The 25,718-nt window shown below is 40.1% G+C and overlaps 1 protein-coding gene across 9 annotated transcripts in view; it reads right to left on the minus strand.

Moving 5' to 3' along the window:
- Nucleotides 1-25,718, minus strand: part of LOC126186395 (protein lap4) — a 535,941-nt gene that overhangs the window by 104,833 nt on the left and 405,390 nt on the right. For all 9 annotated transcript variants that reach the window (XM_049928205.1, XM_049928206.1, XM_049928204.1 and 6 more), the window contains 4 exons: nucleotides 11,964-12,122; nucleotides 6,186-6,300; nucleotides 2,558-2,682; nucleotides 656-793 (listed from right to left, as the gene is read on the minus strand). In XM_049928205.1, the coding sequence (XP_049784162.1) occupies nucleotides 656-793; nucleotides 2,558-2,682; nucleotides 6,186-6,300; nucleotides 11,964-12,122 (537 nt within the window). The remainder of the gene's footprint in view (nucleotides 1-655; nucleotides 794-2,557; nucleotides 2,683-6,185; nucleotides 6,301-11,963; nucleotides 12,123-25,718) is intronic.

Here is a 25,718-nt window from a genome sequence, read left to right on the forward strand (position 1 = left end):
GTTATGTATCTAGCAATGCTTGCCGTTTGCTGCGGACATCACATCGCTGCAGGGAACAACACAGGTGTACCAAATGCACCATCCGTCGGCAAATAGGCATACCAGATAGGTATATAATGTTTATGTACACAACATTGTTTGTTGGATACTATTGTATCTCTATGATCACAAACAAAAATCATGACGTGTACAACTGTTGTACTATTCCTTTGCTTCCTCAACTGTACCCACAGTATTAGACCTTATCTACAGATAACTAGATGTCATTTATTGTATGTATTGAAATTAATGAGCGGTAGTCAAAGTGTATCTTGTTTAAATTGATCCCTCTTCCAACATACAATAAAGACTACCAAAGCTCCAAAACTGTCGAGATAAATACACAATACTTGGGATATGTAAAATCTGTGTATGAGAAGACAGGGGTAATAATATGTATTGTTAAAGGATACTAACAGATACTGAAGACACAAGTACTTGTAAAGAAGTCACTGACAAATGTAGTAGTTTCAAAACTGAAAATTAATTGAAATGTGGATAATGAACTGCAAATAATTGACTAAACAATTTAAAATGAGAACACAGTGAAAACTTGCCAACTTTCTATTAGATTTTCAATATTGCAGGGGAATTGTTCAATTATAATAATAAGAACCTTTTCTGGTGTAGATTTCTCCCGCACATCATCCATTGAAACGACGGCATCATTGCTGTGGAGAAGAGCCAGCTCTTTCTCTTTTCTTTCCTGTTCTTCTCGTTCCCACTCCACCAGCTCCTGCTTCATTTCTTGTTCCTGCAATAACACTGATCCTTTGTACAAATTTAAAAACTTTAATTATATTAGCACTATTCAATTCAAACGGCCTGCAAAATTTTGGAAATTTACCAATCAAAGTACCTCTACAATAAATAATTAGAGATAAAAGTAGTGAGTAAACATGATACATCATCCTAAAACAATAACCACAAACTCATTATGTAATTGTTTTAGCCATCCCTGCATTTGTCTAAACCCATTATTGGATACTACAGAAACTTAAATTTGAATGGCAGGATGGAGATATGAATCCTCCTCCTTTCAAATACGAGTTCAGTGTCCTATTACACAATTTAACACAGCCTCAACACCTTTCCTAACCCATTTCGTCTGATCCTTGTGATGAAGCCTCTCCAGTGACTGCACAAAAAGTTCTGTCTGTATGAAGCTCACCAACCATCAACAGTACCTTCACTTTAATTGTTGCTATCCCTTTCACACTAAAAAAGTCTCTCTCATATAGTCTGGCCAGCCCTGGTGGCCCATTTCCAATGTGTAGCAATTCCTTGCCCAGTATGTTGGATCTTTCTAAAGACTTCACAAACAGGCATTACCCTTCAAACACAGGCTGCCAATGGATATCCACAACATATCCACATATATGCCTAATTTTCCAACTACCTCCAAGAACCAGCTTTAAAGGAGCAATCACCCTTTCCCATGAGCATCCAATATCACCCTTGTCTTCATTAACAACCTTTTCTATGGCTTCAAATACTTCTCATCAATCCAGAAATGAAGAACAGTCTCTGAAAAAATTTTCTCATTTATCCCAATATTGAAGTGTGGTGCCCACACAATGCATTATAAATCCTTTTCCATCGTTCTGCCGCCCCTGTTCCCATCTCCTTGCACAAGAGGCAGAAAACGCTGCTGAACACAATGTTCTGAAATTCAATGGCTGCTTCACTACCTGTACCATCTGGGCAGCTCCTCCCCCCCCCTCCCCCCACCCTAAAAAAATTAAATAAATAAATAAATAAAAAGCTTCTCTGAATTATGTAGATGAAAACTGAACTGTTCTCTTTACACCACCTTCTTTGGTCCAGCAATCCCCCTAGCTAGAATCTCTGCTTGGGCCTCTCCCTCCCCTCCCACCACTACCACTGCCATTTCAAAACCTCATTTATTCTATGAATAAAGACATTAGCCAATATCTTAGTAATGTTTTCATTCTTGTTTGTGCGTGTATCAAACACGCAGTGCCTCAACTGTGTAGTGAGTTGCTCCTTTACTCCATCCAATGCGTGTTATACCCACAATTTTCCATTACCAAGATTATAAACAATGTTACTGCAGCTTAAGCTATTTAAGTTTAATTCACAAACTATTATCTGTATTTTTCATTACAACATCATGTCATCCTAGCTTGCATCTTACATAATACTACTATAAGATTTCATTTTATATACTAATGAGTCCAATAATTTCAAAATGTTTTGCCACTATTACATGCCTTGGTAAAATTTAGAACTGAACAATGATATCCTGTGCACAAGCACAAAATTTTCTTTTATTTAAGAACACGGAAGAAGGCATAACACAATCAACACTACTACCAGTGGTAGTAGTTGCAGCATGGCAGCAATTTCATTATGAATGACATTTACTCTGGAATATAGATCATTCAAAATGAAGGATATAACCCAGAAAAAGAAGCAATGATACAGCTCAAAAATTAACCAACTGTATCATCAATCTGAATAAAAACGAGAGAAAGACACATCAAAAGCAATGTACCTTACGTATTGTTGCTGAATCATCATCGTCTCTGTCGAGGCTTGACACACTGTGTGAAACTGACTTTGAATCCCTTGTGAGCTTGCCTTCTGCAAGAAGCCTATCAACTTCTGCTTTATCATAACCTACAACAAAAGGCAGGTCAAAATTAACAACAAAAGACAGGTCAAAACTAATTTGTATTATAAAATGAAATAATGTTCATGAGGAAATTCCTTTTAAAGCTAAGAAAGTTAATTTTACTTTCTTCACTATACTACAGTCCAGAGGAATTCTGTGATTAACAATACAGGGTCATTTCCACAGAGGACAAAGAATTTGTTATGCACTAAGGGCAAAACAAAAACTCAGCATTACCCATATGAAAATGAGAAAGTCTCAAAACACATTGATGGAGGGGGGGGGGGGGGGGGGGGGGGGGACGTAGACGCATGAAGGAGTTGTGCGACACACAAAAATTTTGCGCCAGACATTTAACAGTGGTGCTAGTAGTGTCACTATGAGGATGCAAATCAGATTCGCTTTAAATACATTTTGTAAAGGTTGTGAGCATTATCTGTCTTTTGAGATTGGACTTGGCAAGTTGATGTTAGTCAAGAATGCCTTTCGGACAACAAAGACGCCATTATCAACACCTCACTCTAAACGAGGTTGTGTTATAGGGCTACTAGAAGCTGGCTCCCCCTTCTGTGATATTGCAGGGATGTAGCCTCTGAACACGACTGCTGGCAGCAGTGATCACGAGAATGGACGGTCACATGAAGACTGGGCTACAGGCAGCCACACTGCACTATCGAGAGGGAAAATCATCATGTTCGGCATATGGCTCTGCTACAACATACTGCACCTGCAGCAGCAATATGAGCAGCAGTTGGCACCACAGTGACACAACAAACTGTTACAAATCAGTTCCTTCAAGGACAGCTCCAAGCCTGACACCCTGTAGAGTGCATTCCACCAACCCCAAACCTTTGCCAGTTGTGACTTCCATGGTGTTAAGTGAGAGCTCTTTCAAGGGCAGGGTGGTGGTCTTTCTGATGAAAGCTGGACCTATCTTGGGGCCATTAATAGTTATGTGTTGGTTAGGAGGAGGCCATTTGCAGGCCTACAGCCAGCCTGTTCCGCATGCTAGAAACACTGGACCTACACCTGGAATTATGGTCTATGGTGCACCTTTGTGTGACAACAGAAGCATTCTCATGGTTATCCAACTGCAAATTTATACGTTAAGCTGGTGAGTCAATCTCTTGTGCTGCCATTCATGAACAGCATTCCATGGCGTGTTTTCCAACAAGATAATGCTTGTCCACATACCGCTGATGCAACCCAACAGGCTCTGAAAAATGTCGACATGCTGCCTTGGTCTGCTCGATCATCAGGTCTGTCCCCAATTAAGCAGGTATGGGACATCACCAGATGGCAACTCCAATATCATCCACAAACAGGATTAACACCCTCTACTCACCAACCAAGTGCAACAGGAATGGAGCTCCATACCACAAACCTATATACGGCATCTGTACAGCAGAATGCATGCACATTTGCATTCTTGCATTCAACGTTCTGGCAGTTATACCGGTTATTAATGTACCAGCATTTCACATTTGCAATGGTTATCTCGCACTTACATTACCCTGTGATCTTGCAATGTTAATCACTTAAATATGTTACCTAAGCAAATGTAGTCTGAAGTTTCATTACTCTACATAATTATTTTTCAGTGGTGTGATTTTTTTCCATCATTTCATTTTGTGCATAGAACAACAAGACAGTAATTAGCAAGTGACTTAACAAATATTGCTTATACTCAAGAGAAATAACAAACATCAGTGTTAGTACAGACACATTTAGACATTTACAACAGTTCTAAAACCATAGAACACGAAAGTAAAAAGAAACAATATTACCAACATTTTTAACCTGTATGTTCATACAAATTTTGTGAATTAAATATTACAATTTTTTCATTATAAGATTTTTAAGCACAAGAATAACCAAAGGAATTTGATAATAATTATTATTATTATAAATGAAATAAGTCACCGAATAGTTTCCTACACACGTAATTGGTCTAGTTAAATTGAAATAAAACTTGGCAGGAGAAGTCTGAGTGACAACTACACTCCTGGAAATGGAAAAAAGAACATATTGACACCGGTGTGTCAGACCCACCATACTTGCTCCGGACACTGCGAGAGGGCTGTACAAGCAATGATCACACGCACGGCACAGCGGACACACCAGGAACCGCGGTGTTGGCCGTCAAATGGCGCTAGCTGCGCAGCATTTGTGCACCGCCGCCGTCAGTGTCAGCCAGTTTGCCGTGGCATACGGAGCTCCATCGCAGTCTTTAACACTGGTAGCATGCCGCGACAGCGTGGACGTGAACCGTATGTGCAGTTGACGGACTTTGAGCGAGGGCATATAGTGGGCATGCGGGAGGCCGGGTGGACGTACCGCCGAATTGCTCAACACGTGGGGCGTGAGGTCTCCACAGTACATCGATGTTGTCGCCAGTGGTCGGCGGAAGGTGCACGTGCCCGTCGACCTGGGACCGGACCGCAGCGACGCACGGATGCACGCCAAGACCGTAGGATCCTACGCAGGTGAGCGGCCGTAGGGGACCGCACCGCCACTTCCCAGCAAATTAGGGACACTGTTGCTCCTGGGGTATCGGCAAGGACCATTCGCAACCGTCTCCATGAAGCTGGGCTACGGTCCTGCACACTGTTAGACCGTCTTCCGCTCACGCCCCAACATCGTGCAGCCCGCCTCCAGTGGTGTCGCGACAGGCGTGAATGGAGGGACGAATGGAGACGTCTCGTCTTCAGCGATGAGAGTCGCTTCTGCCTTGGTGCCAATGATGGTTGTATGCGTGTTTGGCGCCGTGCAGGTGAGCGCCACAATCAGGACTGCATACGACCGAGGCACACAGGGCCAACACCCGGCATCATGGTGTGGGGAGCGATCTCCTACACTGGCCGTACACCACTGGTGATCGTCGAGGGGACACTGAATAGTGCACGGTACATCCAAACCGTCATCGAACCCATCGTTCTACCATTCCTAGACCGGCAAGGGAACTTGCTGTTCCAACAGGACAATGCACGTCCGCATGTATCCCGTGCCACCCAACGTGCTCTAGAAGGTGTAAGTCAACTACCCTGGCCAGCAAGATCTCTGGATCTGTTCCCCATTGAGCATGTTTGGGACTGGATGAAGCGTCGTCTCACGCGGTCTGCACGTCCAGCACGAACGCTGGTCCAAATGAGGCGCCAGGTGGAAATGGCATGGCAAGCCGTTCCACAGGACTACATCCAGCATCTCTACGATCGTCTCCATGGGAGAATAGCAGCCTGCATTGCTGCGAAAGGTGGATATACACTGTACTAGTGCCTACATTGTGCATGCTCTGTTGCCTGTGTCTATGTGCCTGTGGTTCTGTCAGTGTGATCATGTGATGTATCTGACCCCAGGAATGTGTCAATAAAGTTTCCCCTTCCTGGGACAATGAATTCATGGTGTTCTTATTTCAATTTCCAGGAGTGTATTTCTTAATGTAATTTATAACAACGCAATTCACTTATTCCTTACTAACAATTATGTATAATGAGACAATTGCACCTACCTTTACACACAACCATGTTTATTTCATTGCCACAGCTTCTAAGTACGTTCACAGCTTCCTGATGTGAAGCTCCAAGCAGTGATATCCCATTGACTTCCAACAGTCTCATACCAACCTGTACGGCAACATTAATCTCAATGTTATCTATCTTTCACTTCACTATTAAACACACCAGTGATGAAACACTGAAGCACACTCTAAAAATATTTTACATGCTTTGCATTTTTGTCCTCCACTAAAAGGACAAAAGTGTGAGAAGAAATGGTGAGCCAAAATGAAAACAATGAGTTCGGTGATGCTCAGTATTTACTACAATACAGTAATGATGAAGGAAGTGTGTAAAATCTAAGTAAATACATTTATACAGTAAGGTGCGAAGGCCAATTAACTGAAAGTTTTTGATTTTATCAATCAATTTCTTTTTAAGAGAGGAAACATGTCAGTGTTAGCTACAAAAAAATTTCTCTATGCACTGCAAGATGGTGTTAATTTGTTTTTAAAAATTTTATTTTGCTAAATATCACATTTTTAACAAATAACGAAATAAAAATACACATCCTTTTCTATGTATATGGAAGGTTCAGCAGTGAATTGGAAACAATATTTTGTTCTATAACTGTAGCTGTTATTTTTTTTAAAAGTATGATCAGGTGTTAATGACAAACTTCACAATCAAGGTCATACATCATGAAGCCATTATTATCTTGATTGCTGAATTTTCTTAAATAATAATAATAATAATAATAATAATAATAATAATAATAATAATAATAATAATAAATTCTTTCTAGAACGAGCAGAAACTAGCAAAATACACAAAGCAATCACGCATATAAATACATCGGCTACACCACTGCAATTTCATAACCACTTCTACAACCCTCTAGATCACATAACATCAACAGATATGAAGAAAGTAAACTGGAAAAAGAAAACACTACATGGCAAGCACCCGTATCATCTAACACAGCCACACATCGATCAAGACGTATCCAACACATGGCTAAGAAAAGGCAATATATACAGTGAGACGGAAGGATTCATGATTGCAATACAGGATCAAACAATAAACACCAGATATTACAGCAAGCATATTATTAAAGATCCCAATACCACAACAGATAAATGCAAACTTTGCAAACAACAAATAGAAACAGTAGATCACATCATAAGCGGATGTACAATACTAGCAAATACAGAATACCCCAGAAGACATGACAATGTAGCAAAAATAATACACCAACAGCTTGCCTTACAACATAAACTCATAAAACAACACGTTCCCACATACAAGTATGCACCACAAAATGTACTGGAGAATGCTGAATACAAATTATACTGGAACAGAACCATTATAACAGATAAAACACCACCACATAACAAACCTGACATCATACTCACCAATAAAAAGAAGAAATTAACACAACTAATCGAAATATCCATACCCAATACAACAAATATACAAAAGAACACAGGAGAAAAAATTGAAAAATACGTCAACTGGCTGAGAAAGTCAAGGACATGTGGCATCAGGATAAAGTTGACATTATACCAATTATACTATCAACAACAGGAGTCATACCACACAATATCCACCAGTACATCAATGCAATACAGCTACATCCAAACTTATATATACAACTACAGAAATCTGTAATTATTGATACATGTTCAATCACCCAAAAGTTCCTAAATGCAATATAACATATACCGTACAGTTAAAAGGAAGTCACGCTTGATCAAGGTCCGCGTCACTTTCCATTTTTAACCAGACCTAAGGTCTGAGAAAGGAAAGAAAATAATAATAATAATAATAATAATAATAATAATAATAATAATAATAATAATATTCTACTAATACTGCAGCTACATTCTAATGAAGCACGTTTCTGCTACTAATACATTTCACTGAAACAAAGTCTTAACATAGCAATTAATGAAGTAGTTCAAATAAGAACATGTCAAGATGGAAGTGTAGAAACTTGGCAAAATGGATATTACAGCACTTAAACTTTCATTGAAAAATAGGTTGTAACAATTACTTTTAACACTGCATAATTAACCCAAAACTTGTTTCAATTGAATTTGTGTCAATGTTTAGTCATGTTGGCAACACCAGCATTGCTAAGGACATGTAGAGAAACTGAAGGTAGTACATAAATCTCTCAAAACGCCAGGAACAACCATACAAAGTATACCATTGCAGGGTATATATTTAATAGTGATTAAGGTTGAAGGAATTATCACAAATAACGCAAAATGAACAAATAAGAGGGACAACATAAAGAAAATGAGATGGCAGAGGAAAGAGAATTACATGTGAGATTACATCTACATCTATAATTAGCAAGCCACCTTACGGTGTGTTGTGGCGCGTACTTTGTGTAATACTATCACTTTCTACTGTTCCTGTTCCAATCGCGAATGGTTCACGGGAAGATAAGACTGGTGGTAAGCCTTCATGCAAACTAAGAGTCTCTCTAATGTTACCTCAATGGTCTTTTCATGAGATATACACAAGAGGAAGCAATTACTGGTTGACTCTTCTAGGAATGGTCATTCTTGGAATTTTAACAGTAAGTCACACAGTGATGCAGAACTCTTCTCTTCCACTGTCTGCCACTGGAGTTGGCTGGGTATCTCAGTTATACTTTTGCACTTATTGAATGAAACTGTTACTAAAGGCACTGCTCTGATTTGGATCTTCTATGTTTCTTCTATCAATCATAGCTGGTACAGATCCCAGACTGACAAGCAATATTCAAATATCAGCGGAACATGGGTTTTGTAAGCTACCTCTCTTGCTGTTTCACTATGTTTCCTGAGGACTCTCCCCATGAATCTCAGTCTGGCATTTGCCTTATCTGCAATTAGATTTATTTGGTTGTTTCACTTTAAACTGCTCCATGTGCATACCCCTAGAGATTTTATAGTGTAACTGCTTCCAGTGATGACTCTGCAATTGAGGAATCATAGAGTAATGGCTCTTTCTGTCTATTTATGTTCTGTATGTTACATTTTTTATGTTCATTGTTAATTACCAGTCCCTGTACCAAGTGTTGATCTTCTGCAAGTCTTCCTGCAGTTCCCTACAATTATCCTCTATGGCCTGGAATCACACTGACTGGAGTAGAGCTGTCTTCAGTGATAAGTCTTGCTTAGAACTGACCAGCAAAGAGGTGTACGGAAACAGTCCAGACAGTGATGGTTTACCAACCTGACTGTCATCCACTATACAGCCTCACAACCAGGAGTGGTACTCTAGGATGCCATTTATTTCGCAGCATGATGCCTTTGGTAGCCATCCGCGGCACACTTGCAGCACAGCAGTATGTCAACGGTATTCTACAACCCATTTTGTTGCCCTTCAGGGCAAGCCATCCTGGGCTTACATATGATGAAGATAATGCACACTTCCCCATGGTGAGAATTTCTATTACTTGTCTTCATGCTGGCTGAACCCTACCTTGGCAAGGTAGCTGGATTTCTGCACAACCTAGAAAGTTTAGAGCGGTATGGGCAGGGACCTCCAACCAGGTTGATATTTTGACAAACTAAGTTGCCAATTGGACAGAATTTGCCATAATATTCCTCAGGACATCTGACAACTCATCAATCAATGTGAAGCCAAATATTTGATTGCATAATGGCTAGAGGTGGACCAACGCTTACTGACTTGCTCAATTTGTGAAAAGCTGCTTCTGTTGAATAAACCATCCAATTTTTCTGAAATCTTAATCATTTATTTGTCTGGACCAAATGCACGTATTCATGTTTTACACCTTAACAATAAATACCATCCTCATTAGAGGCCTTTGTTACATTATTTTAGCTGTTAACCATTTTGTTCCATGTCACATTTTTACACTCCTGGAAATGGAAAAAAGAACACATTGACACCGGTGTGTCAGACCCACCATACTTGCTCCGGACACTGCGAGAGGGCTGTACAAGCAATGATCACACGCACGGCACAGCTGACACACCAGGAACCGCGGTGTTGGCCGTCGAATGGCGCTAGCTGCGCAGCATTTGTGCACCGCCGCCGTCAGTGTCAGCCAGTTTGCCGTGGCATATGGAGCTCCATCGCAGTCTTTAACACTGGTAGCGTGGACGTGAACCGTATGTGCAGTTGACGGACTTTGAGCGAGGGCGTATAGTGGGCATGCGGGACGCCGGGTGGACGTACCGCCGAATTGCTCAACACGTGGGGCGTGAGGTCTCCACAGTACATCGATGTTGTCGCCAGTGGTCGGCGGAAGATGCACGTGCCCGTCGACCTGGGACCGGACCGCAGCGACGCACGGATGCACGCCAAGACCGTAGGATCCTACGCAATGCCGTAGGGGACCGCACCGCCACTTCCCAGCAAATTAGGGACACTGTTGCTCCTGGGGTATCGGCGAGGACCATTCGCAACCGTCTCCATGAAGCTGGGCTACGGTCCCGCACACCGTTAGGCCGTCTTCCGCTCACGCCCCAACATCGTGCAGCCCGCCTCCAGTGGTGTCGCGACAGGCGTGAATGGAGGGACGAATGGAGACGTGTCGTCTTCAGCAATGAGAGTCGCTTCTGCCTTGGTGCCAATGATGGTCGTATGTGTGTTTGGCACCGTGCAGGTGAGCGCCACAATCAGGACTGCATACGACCGAGGCACACAGGGCCAACACCTGGCATCATGGTGTGGGGAGCGATCTCCTACACTGGCCGTACACCACTGGTGATCGTCGAGGGGACACTGAATAGTGCACGGTACATCCAAACTGTCATCGAACCCTTCGTTCTACCATTCCTAGATCGGCAAGGGAACTTGCTGTTCCAACAGGACAATGCACGTCCGCATGTATCCCGTGCCACCCAACGTGCTCTAGAAGGTGTAAGTCAACTACCCTGGCCAGCAAGATCTCCGGATCTGTCCCCCATTGAGCATGTTTGGGACTGGATGAAGCGTCGTCTCACGCGGTCTGCACGTCCAGCACGAACGCTGGTCCAACTGAGGCGCCAGGTGGAAATGGCATGGCAAGCCGTTCCACAGGACTACATCCAGCATCTCTACGATCGTCTCCATGGGAGAATAGCAGCCTGCATTGCTGCGAAAGGTGGATATACACTGTACTAGTGCCGACATTGTGCTTGCTCTGTTGCCTGTGTCTATGTGCCTGTGGTTCTGTCAGTGTGATCATGTGATGTATCTGACCCCAGGAATGTGTCAATAAAGTTTCCCCTTCCTGGGACAATGAATTCACGGTGTTCTTATTTCAATTCCCAGGAGTGTATAAGATTTGAAAAAGGGTCATTACAATGTGCAACAGGGAGAGCAGAATAGCTGGGCTACCCTTGTTTGCAATGATAACTTGTAAGTGCTGCACTGTCAGTGTATAAGAAGCTTGAAGAGCCTACAGTCTGTACTAATTCTGTTAGCATGCAGCCTACACCTGCAAATAAGCAGGAAGGTAGCAAACACTCACACTGACACCAGGTAGTTACCAAGTCAAAAGTCTTCCAGAGAGAGAGAGAGAGAGAGAGAGAGAGAGAGAGAGAGAGAGAGAGAGAGAGAGAATGTGGCCATAGGTGAAGAGCGCACAGTGAGAAGCACTAGGAAGTTGTTAATATTACAAACAAAGATAGAATAGTGAGGAATGCAAAAAATTACTCGCGCCCTAGAGCACTTAGAAAAATTATAACGGTCACACACACACAAAAAAAGTGGATGGTGGTTTACCTAAGTATTTGGGAATTCTCATTAGTTACTTTATTTACATAATAAATACTACGCACCTTCAGTCTTCCATCTCTTCGAGCAGCACCTCCAGAATTTATTTTGGAAATGAACACACCCTCGTCAGTACGATCAAGTGGATTTCCTCTATGACCCCTGAGACCACCTTTGATATGCATACCAAGTTTCTCTCCTTCAGCTTTTACAATTCGTAGCTCCTGCAGAAATAAATGATTATTGAATAAACACTTCAGTCTACTGTCACATTAATAAAACATGCACATATTGCATAAAATCTCTGTTACTAAGGTGCTGCAGTTTAGCTGCAACTGTAGACTTTGAGAAATGTCCATCATCATCAACATAAAACATCACGGACTTCAATATTTTTTGTGTCCTTCATATATAAGTAAAGATGTAAACCTTCTGGAAATAGCAATGGTCAACTTAGCGCACTGGATATGTAAGGACACTAGTGATCAGAATACAATGGGATGCAAACTGTCAAACTAATCAAAACAGTAGCAAACAGTGACTGCCATTCAGCTGTTTACATTTCAGATATCCTTTTTTTACAGCCATTCTAGCTTGACACTGTGTCCTGACCCACTTACAGTTCTGCCACTCTAACTTATCAACACCTCTTTAATTAAGAAATTCCTGTATGAAGTAGTGTGGAGCAGAGTTTATATTCCTCAGAATTTAGTTTATCAGTCATTTTTAAGGCTGTGCTCCATCCCTGCTGACTTATGCATTTTACCTTGTGATAAATGGCATTCATCTTCCATGCACTGTTGAGCAACAATTTGAATAGTCTGGCCAACATAGTTAATGCTACACATGTATAAACAAGATATGGTACACTCCAGGGAAGCTGAGACTCATATCTTTAACTGGTCACAGCATATGGGCATACTTTTTTTGTACAAGGAACGTCGAATTAAAGCTATGCACCCAATGTTGCCTTATGTGGCATTACAGAACAACAGAAGTAAGGATAGTGTCTTACTTTTTTCAGGAGTGTCAGAAGTCTTTCTCAGTATCTGGCTTCTAAATGATGATATCAGTCAGTCTTATTATAAATGTTTTTTGTAAGCATGTGCCCAATATGTTCTAATTCAAACTTCAAATAGTCACATTCTGGAAGTAATAATCTTGAGTTTTAAAGGTCTAAATTGCACAAGTAACTCTTGCCATTCTATGTATCAGAAACCTACATACATTAACTTTTACCAAAGTGTGAGAAATTTCATCTATTAGAGAAGAAGGAGGGTGCCTTAAACATATGAATTTACAGAGCAAGACTATATTAGACAAAAACAATTCTGGGTCCAAACGGAAATACCTTAAGCAGGTATTATGATAAGCAGTTACAAAAAGACTGATATTACATGAGCCATTATCGATCATGGAAGAGCTCTGACATGATTGAGGAAACCAAGATACAGTCCACAATTCTTCTGCACTGCAGCATCATATGCTTTCGCCAGCTTTTTTCAAAAATCTTTGAAAAGGCTATGTTCAAGCAACTACTTAAACACCTTAGTGAAAATAACGTACAGTCAAAGTCACAGTTTGAGTTTCTTAAGGGTTCTGATATTGAGGAGGCTATTTACACTTACAGTGAAAATGTCCTTAATTCATTAGACAACAAATTAGAGGCAACTGGCACATTCTGTGACCTGTCAAAGGCTTTTGACTGTGTGAGTCACAGCATTCTTGTAAGTATATTAAAATATAAAGGCGTCACTGGTAGTGCTGCAATGTGGTTTCAGTCACACCTTACTAATAGAAAACAAAATGTGTCATTACGTAACACTACAGCAGTAGGCAATCAGACATCATCTGACTGGGAAGAAATTACATGTGGTGTTAACCAAGGTTCCATACTAGATCCACTACTTTTTCTTATGTATATTAATGACCTGCCATCTGTTACATTACCAGATGCCACGTTTGTCTTATTTGCAGATGATACAAACATTGCAATAAATAGTAAATCAAATATAAATTTAGAAAGGGCAGCTAATCAAATGTTTACTGACATTAATAAGTGGTTCATAGCCAATTCACTGTCATTAAACTTTGGAAAGGCCCACTATATGCAGCTCAGAACTTCCAAGAGATTTCCTTCCAGTGCGTGTATAAAATATGACGACATGGAAATAGGAGAAGTTGAGAGTGTAAAATTCTTGGGATTACACCTCGATAATAAATTCAGATGGGAGTGACACTCTAACGAACTGCTAAAATGCCTAAACAAGTCTGTGTTTGCAATGCAAATGATGTCAGACATAGGAGATATGACTATTAAAAAACTGGCATATTTTGCTTATTTTCACTCCATTATGTCATATGGTATCATATTTTGGGGTAACTGCACAAACCAAGAAAAAATTTATAGATTACAGAAGAGTATAATAAGAGTAATGCGTAGAGTAAATCCAAGAACATCATGTCGAAACCTATTCAAAGAATTGGGCATACTAACCACAGCTTCTCAGTATATTTATTCCTTGATGAAGTTTGTTGTAAATAATACATCTCTTTTTCCAACTAACTGCTTAGTACGCAGTATCAATACTAGGAATAAGAACAATATAATAAAGATTTAAAATCACTTACTCTTGTCCAGAAAAAAAGAGTCCAGTATTCAGCAATGCATATTTCAATAAGTTACCAGCAACCATTAACAGTTTAGTTTCTGACAAGGCACAATTTCAACATAATTTAAAAGAATATTTGGTGGCCAACTCCTCCTATTCCATCCATGAATTTCTCAGCAAGTGCAGTAGACCATTTTAATGAAAATTTATTATACTTTAATTTTTGACAATACTTGGTTGTAACAGCCAAGTCACTGCCAAAAGTGTGAATAATGGATGTGTGGAAAGCAGATGTAAGTCTAAAGTCTGTAAATAGTGGAAGTTCAATTTTAAATCTTGTACATAATTTGACTGTTCTTAACTGAGGAGCATTGAAATGAATAACTTACTTTAATGTTTGACAATACTTGGTTGTAATAGCCAAGTAACTAGCTACTGTGTGAATGATGGATTTAATGAAAGCAGGGTTAAGTATTAAACCTGTAAATCTTAGAAGTCTCATTTTAATTCGTGTATATAATTTTACTGTTTATTCACTGAGGATCATTACAATTAATGAAAGTCAAGTTTTTCTAATTACATTTTTGTAATGTGTTTACCTGTGTTCCACACCCAGGAGGATCCCCTCTTTTGTGCGCTTATGGAATGAATGAATAATTAATCTGATCTAATGCAGTAGTAATCAGTTGCACATGGTGAAACTTGCTGAAATTGGAATTCTAGGTGTCAACAAAGACCAGTGACAAAAGACAACTTAGGCCGCAGGATATCTGGCATGTACTAAATTCTGTGACAGTGCAGTGTTAACTGTATTGGCCAGACTGTTCAAACTGTAATAGTTGAAAGTTATGCACCATCCAGCACCACCACAGACAGAGAGAACAACATAAGTCAGTTATGACAGAATTCAGTACAGTAATGAGTAAAAGATAAAGTTCCAATAAACATAGATCCTATCCACAATATTTACTACAGTAATTCCTTTTCCTTATAAAAGAGGGGGCAAAAACAATTTTTGATAACAATAACTTTTAAGAGAAATTGTTATTGCTGAATACAGGGTGGAAAGCAGGCACTGGAAACAAAATGCTACCATTACACTTGTTGGATTGATCTGACAATGTGGTCTGGTCATGGTTTCCATACAGACAGCCAATTTACCAAGTCCATTTTTGCTACAGTCTGAATGGTTCCTGCCTCATACTTATGTGTAACAGGGGACAGGCATATTCTCACAATCAATTTTAACCACTGATGATAATAAGGATGGAAGTCACTTACAGCTTGGAATTAACAACCAAATTTATGAGGCTTAGCAATTGTTCAGAATGTATCCAACAAGACTGTAATGAAAAATTATGGGTCACTGCACATGATACTTTGCTTTATGGTGGCAGTATGCCCTATGTATGCAATAGTAAGTTGTTACGGATTTTGCTTTCCCTATCAAAACTCCACGAAAATCAGAAAATAGAGTATCTATATCAGTACTAAATTGCCACATTGCAAAAGCTTTCTACTTACTGTGACTGGTATATATTCAATCTCAAGCAGCTTGAAAAAATTGGAACATTTATATTAATAACTGCGAAAGCAAACCAATTGTTACAAAAGCAGTATTGTCAAATAACTATACAATAAAGCTAGTCTTCAAATAATTTAGCACAAGCTGTCTGCTAACCACAAGCAGTCTATCAAAAAAGGGAACTGTAAGACTAATGCTGTTTGTTGACATTAACTAAAATTTTCTTTTCATTGCTGAACTAGAAGATAGCACCAAAAAAATAAGCAATTCATGTACACTTTGAACAGTAATCTGGATGACAGTTGCGTACAAAAGAACATTAAGCAGCAAGAGCTTAGGAACAAGTTTCTTCATAATCACTGCACAGCAAAAAGAAATATAAATGAAGTTTAATTCCCTATTGATACTGACAACATCAGAAATAGATAACAAGCTCAGCTGAACAAGGATAGTATAAGAAATTAAATAAAGCCTCTACTGAATTAATGATCCCAGTATTAATCTAAAACTATTTAGAGAATTCATGCAAAACCTCAATCTTCTCTTTATGTGTAGAGCCCTACCCATCATGTCACTTCAATCATTGGAAATTTAGAGTTTAACAACATGTAGGCAACAACAGCATTAGAGATAAGACAACACATTACACAGAAAAATTTAGAAGAATGAATTCTGAATGGCTAGAGAGGAATTTGATCTATTTCTTTCAGAAACAAGTCCAGCACATTACCTACATTACCCACACATTTAGTATTACAGAAAAACAGTGATCAACCAACATGGAAAAATATTCACCATGTACTGAAGAAACAAAGCAACAAAATAAATGATGTTAATGACTTATTTTCAGTCAAGTCTTAATTTTCCATTACAAAGAGTTATATATTTTGTACTTTTAATTTGATATTGTTTATGTTTTTACATGACTCTGCAAATCAGCTGGACATTAATGTAACTTCATATTCCATATTTCAAAACATACCTTCATATAATATTTGGAAACTTCATCTGTCAATAACTTTCTCTCCATGGCTGTTTGTCAAAAAACCAGATATAACACAATAAAAAAATCAAGATACATGGGCTATTAGTGAAATTGCATAACTGTGTTATTGCTGTTAGAAGCTCATGCAACATCTGATGTCTTGATGCACCTTTCACTATGTTCAACAATAAATTTCCCATTGAAGTAACTGAGCTGACAAGGCAATGTAGGGTGTGTGTGTGTGTGTGTGTGTGTGTGTGTGTGTGTGTGTGTGTGTTTGGTGATGGGGAGGGGGTGGGGGGTCATGGGCCTGTGTAGTCACTGGAGCAGGACATGGTCCAAAAGCTTAGTGATGTTTTCAGTATTGTTTGTGTGCCATTGCCCATTAAATAGTTCAACTACAACTATAGAAGGAGTTTATCATTTGAACCATCAGCACACACACAATTACTGTTGTGTTAAAAGTGTGTAGCAAAACACACTGTGTTAAGATGCTGCTATTTTTTTCTTTTTATGGAGGTAAGAAGTTCAAAATATATAACACCTTTTTCCTAATTTATAGGTAGGGTCATTAAAATTGTGTTGAAAATAATGCATTATCTCACACACAGTTTTCATGATACATTGCAAAATTAGCATTTTCCCCATTTCCACGTAAAAATGTTGTTGATCTGCAAGTTAGTACAGGGCTATTACAAATGATTGAAGCGATTTCATAAATTCACTGTAGCTCCATTCATTGACATATGGTCACGACACACTACAGATACGTAGAAAAACTCATAAAGCTTTGTTCGGCTGAAGCCGCACTTCAGGTTCCTGCCGCCAGAGTGCTCGAGAGTGCAGTGAGAGAAAATGGCGACAAGAGCCGAGAAAGCGTATGTCATGCTTGAAATGCACTCACATCAGTCAGTCATAACAGTGCAAAGACACTTCAGGACGAAGTTCAACAAAGATCCACCAACTGCTAACTCCATTCGGCGATGGTATGTGCAGTTTAAAGCTTCTGGATGCCTCTGTAATGGGAAATCAATGGGTCGGCCTGCAGTGAGCGAAGAAACGGTTGAACGCGTGCGGGCAAGTTTCACGCGTAGCCCACAGAAGTCGACGAATAAAGCAAGCAGGGAGTTAAACGTACCACAGCCGACGGTTTGGAAAATCTTACGGAAAAGGCTAAAGCAGAAGCCTTACCGTTTACAATTGCTACAAGCCCTGACACCCGATGACAAAGTCAAATGCTTTGAATTTTCGGCGCGGTTGCAACACCTCATGGAAGAGGATGCGTTCAATGTGAAACTTGTTTTCAGTGATGAAGCAACATTTTTTCTTAATGGTGAAGTGAACAGACACAATGTGCGAATCTGGGCGGTAGAGAATCCTCACGCATTCGTGCAGCAAATTCGCAATTCACCAAAAGTTAACGTGTTTTGTGCAATCTCACAGTTTAAAGTTTACGGCCCCTTTTTCTTCTGCGAAAAAAATGTTACAGGACACGTGTATCTGGACATGCTGGAAAATTGGCTCATGCCACAACTGGAGACCGACAGCGCCGACTTCATCTTTCAACAGGATGGTGCTCCACCGCACTTCCATCATGATGTTCGGCATTTCTTAAACAGGAGATTGGAAAACCGATGGATCGGTCGTGGTGGAGATCATGATCAGCAATTCATGTCATGGCCTCCACGCTCTCCCGACTTAACCCCATGCGATTTCTTTCTGTGGGGTTATGTGAAAGATTCAGTGTTTAAACCTTGTCTACCAAGAAACGTACCAGAACTGCGAGCTCGCATCAACGATGCTTTCGAACTCATTGATGGGGACATGCTGTGCTGAGTGTAGGAGGAACTTGATTATCGGCTTTATGTCTGCCGAATCACTAAAGGGGCACATATCGAACATTTGTGAATGCCTAAACAAACTTTTTGAGTTTTTGTATGTGTGTGCAAAGCATTGTGAAAATATCTCAAATAATAAAGTTATTGTAGAGCTGTGAAATCGCTTCAATCATTTGTAATAACCCTGTAGTTTACCAATAGGTAACAATTATTTAATACTGAAATTGGATACAAACATTTTTCTCAAGACTGAATTCATGTATATGCTTAAAATTACCATTCATTTCCCACAAAGAACACATGCACTAGATGCGACATAAAACAAAAATACCCTACTTCCAATTATCTCACAAAATATCAATTTAATTAACTAACCACATTACACACCTCTCCTAAATGAGTCATTTGTAGTGTGCTTTACTGTGCAGAGGTGTCAGGAAATGTGACACTGCTGGATAAAACTGTCATCTCTAACATTTTTTAAAAGCTATACCTCGAGGGTGACAGGTTCCAGCAGTCTACGTATTCTGTATTTAGTGGAAAAGCAACTTCCCATGAAAGAAGGAAATGCAGACACAGTCAAATGGCTGTTGTAGAACTGAAAGCAGTTTGTCTTACATTTTCAAATATACATTCCAAGCAGTTATTTTCACATTGCAGGGAAGTGTTGACTAATTTGTGGAATAATGTCTCGAAAAAGTCTACTGAAGTTATGGCAATGATTTTGTTTGAAAATCTTTCCACAGTATATGGTTGCAGAGCCATTATTTCTTTTAACTGATTGCATTTAAGAAGGTCAATGTTACTGTTTCTTTCTACAATAATGTAAAGAAAGTAATAAGTGACACAATAATGTAATATGACTGATAAGTGTAATATAATTTTCAACCTAATACGGAAAAACAAAAAATACAACCACAAAAATAATATGGTACTTGAAAAATGATGCATCAAAATATAACACCAATATTGGCAATAAAAATGAAACTTTTTTTTCTTATCCCAATTTATATGTCATGTGCAACATGCACTCCCCAATAAAAATTCAAAATAGAAAAAAGCAAATTAAATTGCAAATACAATAACAGATAAAAAAAAAAAAAATTGAAACACCAAGAAGTAGTTCTCCGACATAATTGAAAGTTGGTAGATGTGTTTCTACATCTCAAATATGACGTCTATTCAAATTTTGAAACAGTCACAAAAGAACAGTGCAAGTAGTGTTACTGTGAGGATGCAAATCAGGTTTTCTTTAAATGTAGGCTGTAACTGCCATGAGACTGGACAAGGAGAGTTGATGTTGATCAAGAATGCCTTCAAGCATCAAAGGTGACATTATCGGCACCTCGCCAAGTTTAAATGAGGTTGTGTAATAGGGCTATGAGAAGCTGCATGTTCCTCCTGAAATACTGCAGGAAGACTTGGCAGAAATGTAGGCACTGTACATGATGGTTCAAATGGCTCCGAGCACTATGGGACTCAACATCTTAGGTCATAAGTCCCCTAGAACTTAGAACTACTTAAACCTAACTAACGTAAGGACATCACACACACCCATGCCCGAGGCAGGATTCGAACCTGCGACTGTAGCAGTCCCGCGGTTCCGGACTGCAGCGCCAGAACTGCTAGACCACCGCGGCCGGCACTGTACATGACTGCTGGCAGCAGTGGTCATGAGAACGTATGACACAAGAAGAAAGGGGGCTCCAGATGGCCATCAGTTACATCAGGACAGCTCCGAGCCTCACACACTGTAGCGTGCACACCACTGACCACATACTGCCGTGAGACTACTGGCAGAAGTAAAGCTGTGAGGACGGGGCGTGAGTCGTGCTTGGGTAGCTCAGTTGGTAGAGCACTTGCCCGCGTAGGCAAAGGTCCCAAGTTCGAGTCTCGGTCCAGCACACAGTTTTAATTTGCCAGGAAGTTTCATCTTTGACTTCTTTAGTATCAAGTGAGACTAAGGGCCGGGTGGTGGTCTGTTGTGTTGTCCGATGAAAGCTGGTTCTGCCTCAGTGCCAGTGATGGCTGTGTTTTGGTTAAAAAGGGGCCAATTGGGGGCCTGCAACCAACTTATCTGCATACTAGACCTGCTGGACCAACACCTGGAGTTAGGTCTAGGTTACGATTTTGGGTGATGGCAGAAACTCACTCATGGCTATCCCATGCACCATGACTGCAAATTGTATGTCAATCTGCTGATTCAATCTACTGTGCTGCCGTTCATGAACAGAACTGCACAGCGGGTGTTTTTCTACTGGCTATTGCTCGCCCACATACTGCTGTTGTAATCCAGTGTGCTTCACAGAGTGTCAACATGCTGCCTCGGCCTGATTGATCACTAGATCCGTCTCCAATCGAGCACATATGAGACATCAACTACTTCTGTGTCATTCATGGCCAGCATTATCAACCCCTGTATTGACGGAGCAAGCGTAACAGGCACGGAACTCTGTACCATAAACTACATCAGACATCCGGCACCCATGTGACGCAATTCATGAATGTTTGCATGCTCAAATTCAACATACTGGTGGTTACACCAGTTATTAAATACTAGCATTTCATGTTGGTAATGGCTTTTCTCTCACTTACATTACCTGTGAACTTGCAACATTAGCCGAATCACTTAAACATGGCACTTAGACAAATGTATTCCCAAAATTTTATTATTCTACATTAATTATTTTTTGGTGCTGTGATTTTTTTTCCGCACATCAGTCCTCTGATTACTACATAGTCAAAGTCGCTCATTTCCTTTCTTGTTTCAAATCATTACCACCCAGATACCTCTCTTCCACAATTTCAGTTCCACTACGTCTACTGTCTTACATGAGAACACATCAATGTTCACTTTCCTTTCTCCTGTATTCTGTAGTGGTGGAAACGGAAAGTGTGAACACCTTGATCAAACACTGCCAAACATACTCGTGTGTTTCCATGCATAAAGCATATGTTTCTTGAAATTTCATTATCGTGCAAGCTTATTTTCAGTACGAAAGAAGTCATTTCTATGTATAAAGAAGAGTGTAGTACATGATAGTGATTGAGTGCATCTAATGCTCCTGGAACTTTTCAGGTGAATGTCACAAAACAGCATGCTCAGAGAGCGAATACACACAGCTTCTCACCATCTTTGCACTCAAGAAAGTCAAGTCACTGGCATGATTGACAGGAGAGCATCACAGACAGATAGCTGTAGTGTAGCGACTACAAAACGAGTGGTGATGAGGAACAAAATGTGGTAAGAGGTGGCGGCATGGATCCTTCCCGAAGGGCTACACTGTGAGAAGAATTTACGGTTGTCTGATGCTCTGATAAATAGGCAAATGACAACAGCTGAAATTTGGAAGCAGTTAAAGGCAGTGTGGCACCACCAATTGTCTGGAGCAAATTACTGAAAGCAGGATTGAGATATCCAGCTGCCATGAGTTGTTTGCTGCTGACACCATATCACAGACAACGAAGACTGGCATGGTGTAGAGGCATACTCAGCTGGGATAATGAGTGACATTATGTGATGTTCAGCAATGAGCTACACTTTTACTTGTGGTGGTCAGTTAGAAAAAGACTTGTCTTTATGTAACCTGATGAAAGATCACAGGAAAAAGCAGTTCTTGGGACCCACACTTCTCCAAATCCTGAAATAATGTAGTGAGGAGCTATTGGATATGACAAAAAGACTGATTCATTAATGGCTGATGGGAGACTGAATGCTCACCAGAATGGTAAACCCTGACCAGGTTACTGAATGACATGTTTCAGTGGGACATTGTGAGATAGGCATACGAACTAATTCTTTAAGACTGTTTACTTCCATGCCACAACAAATGCAACAATGTATGTGCAACCACTGGGAGGTAAGGGGATGGGGTGCAGTGGGGGAGGGCGGGGGGGGGGGGGGGAGGAGGAGGAGGAGGAGATGATGGTGGACATCAGTATTTAAAATTGTTTAATGCCTGTTAAGAAGGGAATATATCTCCAAAGTTTGATTAATAAAGGAATGGTGCTCCACAGTCCACTGTCCCCTTCTGCCAGTGTATTTCCTTTCACCTTATGGTTTCTTTTCATGTGTTTATTTTGGAGTAAAAGCAACCACTCACTGAACAGCTCAGGCAGGGGAGGGGCACATGCTGCATGTGTGCATGTGTGTGTGTGTGTGTGTGTGCGCGCGCGCGCGTGTGTGCGTGGGGAGGGAGGCAGGAGGCAGGGAGGGGGAGAGGGAGGCAGGAAGGGTGAGAGGGGGGGAGGGGGGGGAGAGGGAGGGAGGGGAGAGGGAGGGAGGGGGAGAGGGAGGGAGAGAGAGAGAGAGAGAGAGAGAGAGAGAGAGAGAGAATATATGTTACCCCCCACCCCCTCAAAAGCAAAGACATTGAAATCGTTGCTAAGCGTGTGGACAATCTTAGTTCAATGTTTCAGTTTTAAGCTGAGTGGGTGCCAGTAGCCTTTCCATTATTTGCATATTTAAACACAATTTTGCATTATTGTGTTTATCTCTCACCCCCCATTTTTTTTTCCTGATTAAAATTTATGTAAAGAAATGAACACAGTTATGAAGGCGTGCCGAAAGGTAAAGCACCAAATACTTTGTGTTTAACTCAAAGCTTAAACAAAATAAACATTACTAATATTCTACAACTTTATTCTTCATGTCTACATACTTACTGCTCAAAATGGTCACTCTTGTGAGCAACTCATTTCTCCCTATTAGAGACCAGTTTTTTGCTATTGTCACAGGAGGATGTTTGACTTTGTTGATGGAACCACATCAACTGTGTTTGCACCCCTTCATTACTATCACAGGGAAGTTCTCTAAGGTGTTCTTTAAGTTTTGGAACAGATGAATTCAGATGGGACCAAGTTGGGACTCTATGGAGGATGATCAACGATAGTGAGGCATCAAATCGTTGTAGATGTCACAGCGCTTGTGTGTGTTCTGGCAATGTGTGCTGAAAGAGAGGGTGCTCCATGTGTGGACAAACTTTTCAAATTTGAAACTCAATTACAGCTTGCTGTTTCTCATACACCGACTTCATTACGTTGCACATCGCCATGTTACACGCTACCCTTCAGAGCACTCTAGTGGCAGAGGACTGCATATATATAGACATCACAAAGAAAGATGTAGAACATTAATAACGTTTGATTTATTTAAAAAGCTTTACGAATTTTTACATAAAAAATTTGGAGTCATTACTTTTCATCACACCCTCATATGTCCTACTTCAAGTCTTTCATTTACTATCGAGTAAATAATTTGCATTTAGTATAACGGTTAAAGGAATGCATTATTTTAATTCATAACAACATTGTATCTGTAAAACATATTGGTTTCAAAGCCCAATGAATTTTCGAAAAGAAAATTCACAAGATAATTTGCCCCAGTGATTTAACTAACAAACCACAAACATGAGTACATATCTTTAACAAATTTCAGTTTGGCAATTGATATGGCTTCTAACTACCAAATCGAGGTTGTTGAAGACTAAAGTAATGAAACTTTCAAACAAGTGCAACAAATCCCCATATTTTCCACTGCATGGCATTGAAAACCTAATTTAATGAAGATCTGTAAATGACACCAATGTCATACCATCAGCACTTGTTCATGGTTTCGACACTTAAATGACTGATGCTAAAATGCCCAAAATACACCAAAATCACCTTTCACTGGACATTCAATACAAGTTAAAGGAAAGATCGAACTGAAGCTCATGGGGAAAGTGCACTAGCACAACATGGAGCCTGGTTGGGCACATTCAATGTGAGCAGAAGACACTCCAGTATTGCACTGTGCTGACTACTGTAACTATTTGCACGATTAGGCAAAACATGACATGTTAAGATCACAGCATGGTTCAATGTTGTGATGGCAGGTGGCACATTTATCAGAGTTATGCCAATACTCTCATTGTTGGTTCTTTCTAAGTGTCACTGTCAGAAAGTATTTTATTTCCATGCTAGTGTAAACGTGATAACGAAACACTGAGTGTTCCCGTTCACAATGTTTTGCTCTATCTTATCCGGACAACTAAACTTTAAAATACAATAATATAAAATGTAATACACTTTATCTCACAACAAGTTGAGGTAAAATGTGATATTAGTATCCTTTACATATATCAATGGATAGGGAGAGGGAGGAAGCAATTACAAACTCTAAATCCAGTTAAATCAGATAATTAAGCTCAAATGACTGTATTCTATACAGGATACAAAATACGTAAAACATTTTGCAACAAGTGATTGTCTGTATGCCTACGGAAATGGTCATGTTATCAGTTGTGTCACTTCGTGAAGCACTGCCAAGGCAACAACTGCACATGGAACGTGCATTAATTATAAGAAGTTGGACTTATATCACTATAAAGAGGCTCAAACTTATGAAAGTAATTTCCTCTACAGAATTCTCTCTCTGATTAAAAAGGAACGGCTGGTAACACTTTTATTGAATATGATACTATAAATAATGTAGTGAAAGGAAGACACCATAATAAATATAAAAACAAACAAAATTGATACAAGCAGATTTGATTCCATTTGGTAGGTCACAGGAACTAAAACGATTTCAAGTAATGGCAACATGATGTTTCATAAAAAATTCAGCAACTAAAAACTGAGACCCCCCCCCCCTCCAACACACACACACACACACACACACACACACACACACACACACACACACACACACACACACACACACACAAAAGAATGGGATTACACTGGAAGGGGAGTGTTAATTGTTATCCACCTTCAAGCTTAATAAGCTGAAGTAATGACATAGCCTTTTAAGTATCCATAGTGCTTAGTGCTGAGAGCTGTAGACAGTAGTGCACTGTTTGCCAAGATGCAGATTTAAA

This window comes from Schistocerca cancellata, chromosome 1 (genome assembly GCF_023864275.1).
Source record: "Schistocerca cancellata isolate TAMUIC-IGC-003103 chromosome 1, iqSchCanc2.1, whole genome shotgun sequence".
Lineage (NCBI taxonomy): Eukaryota > Metazoa > Arthropoda > Insecta > Orthoptera > Acrididae > Schistocerca > Schistocerca cancellata.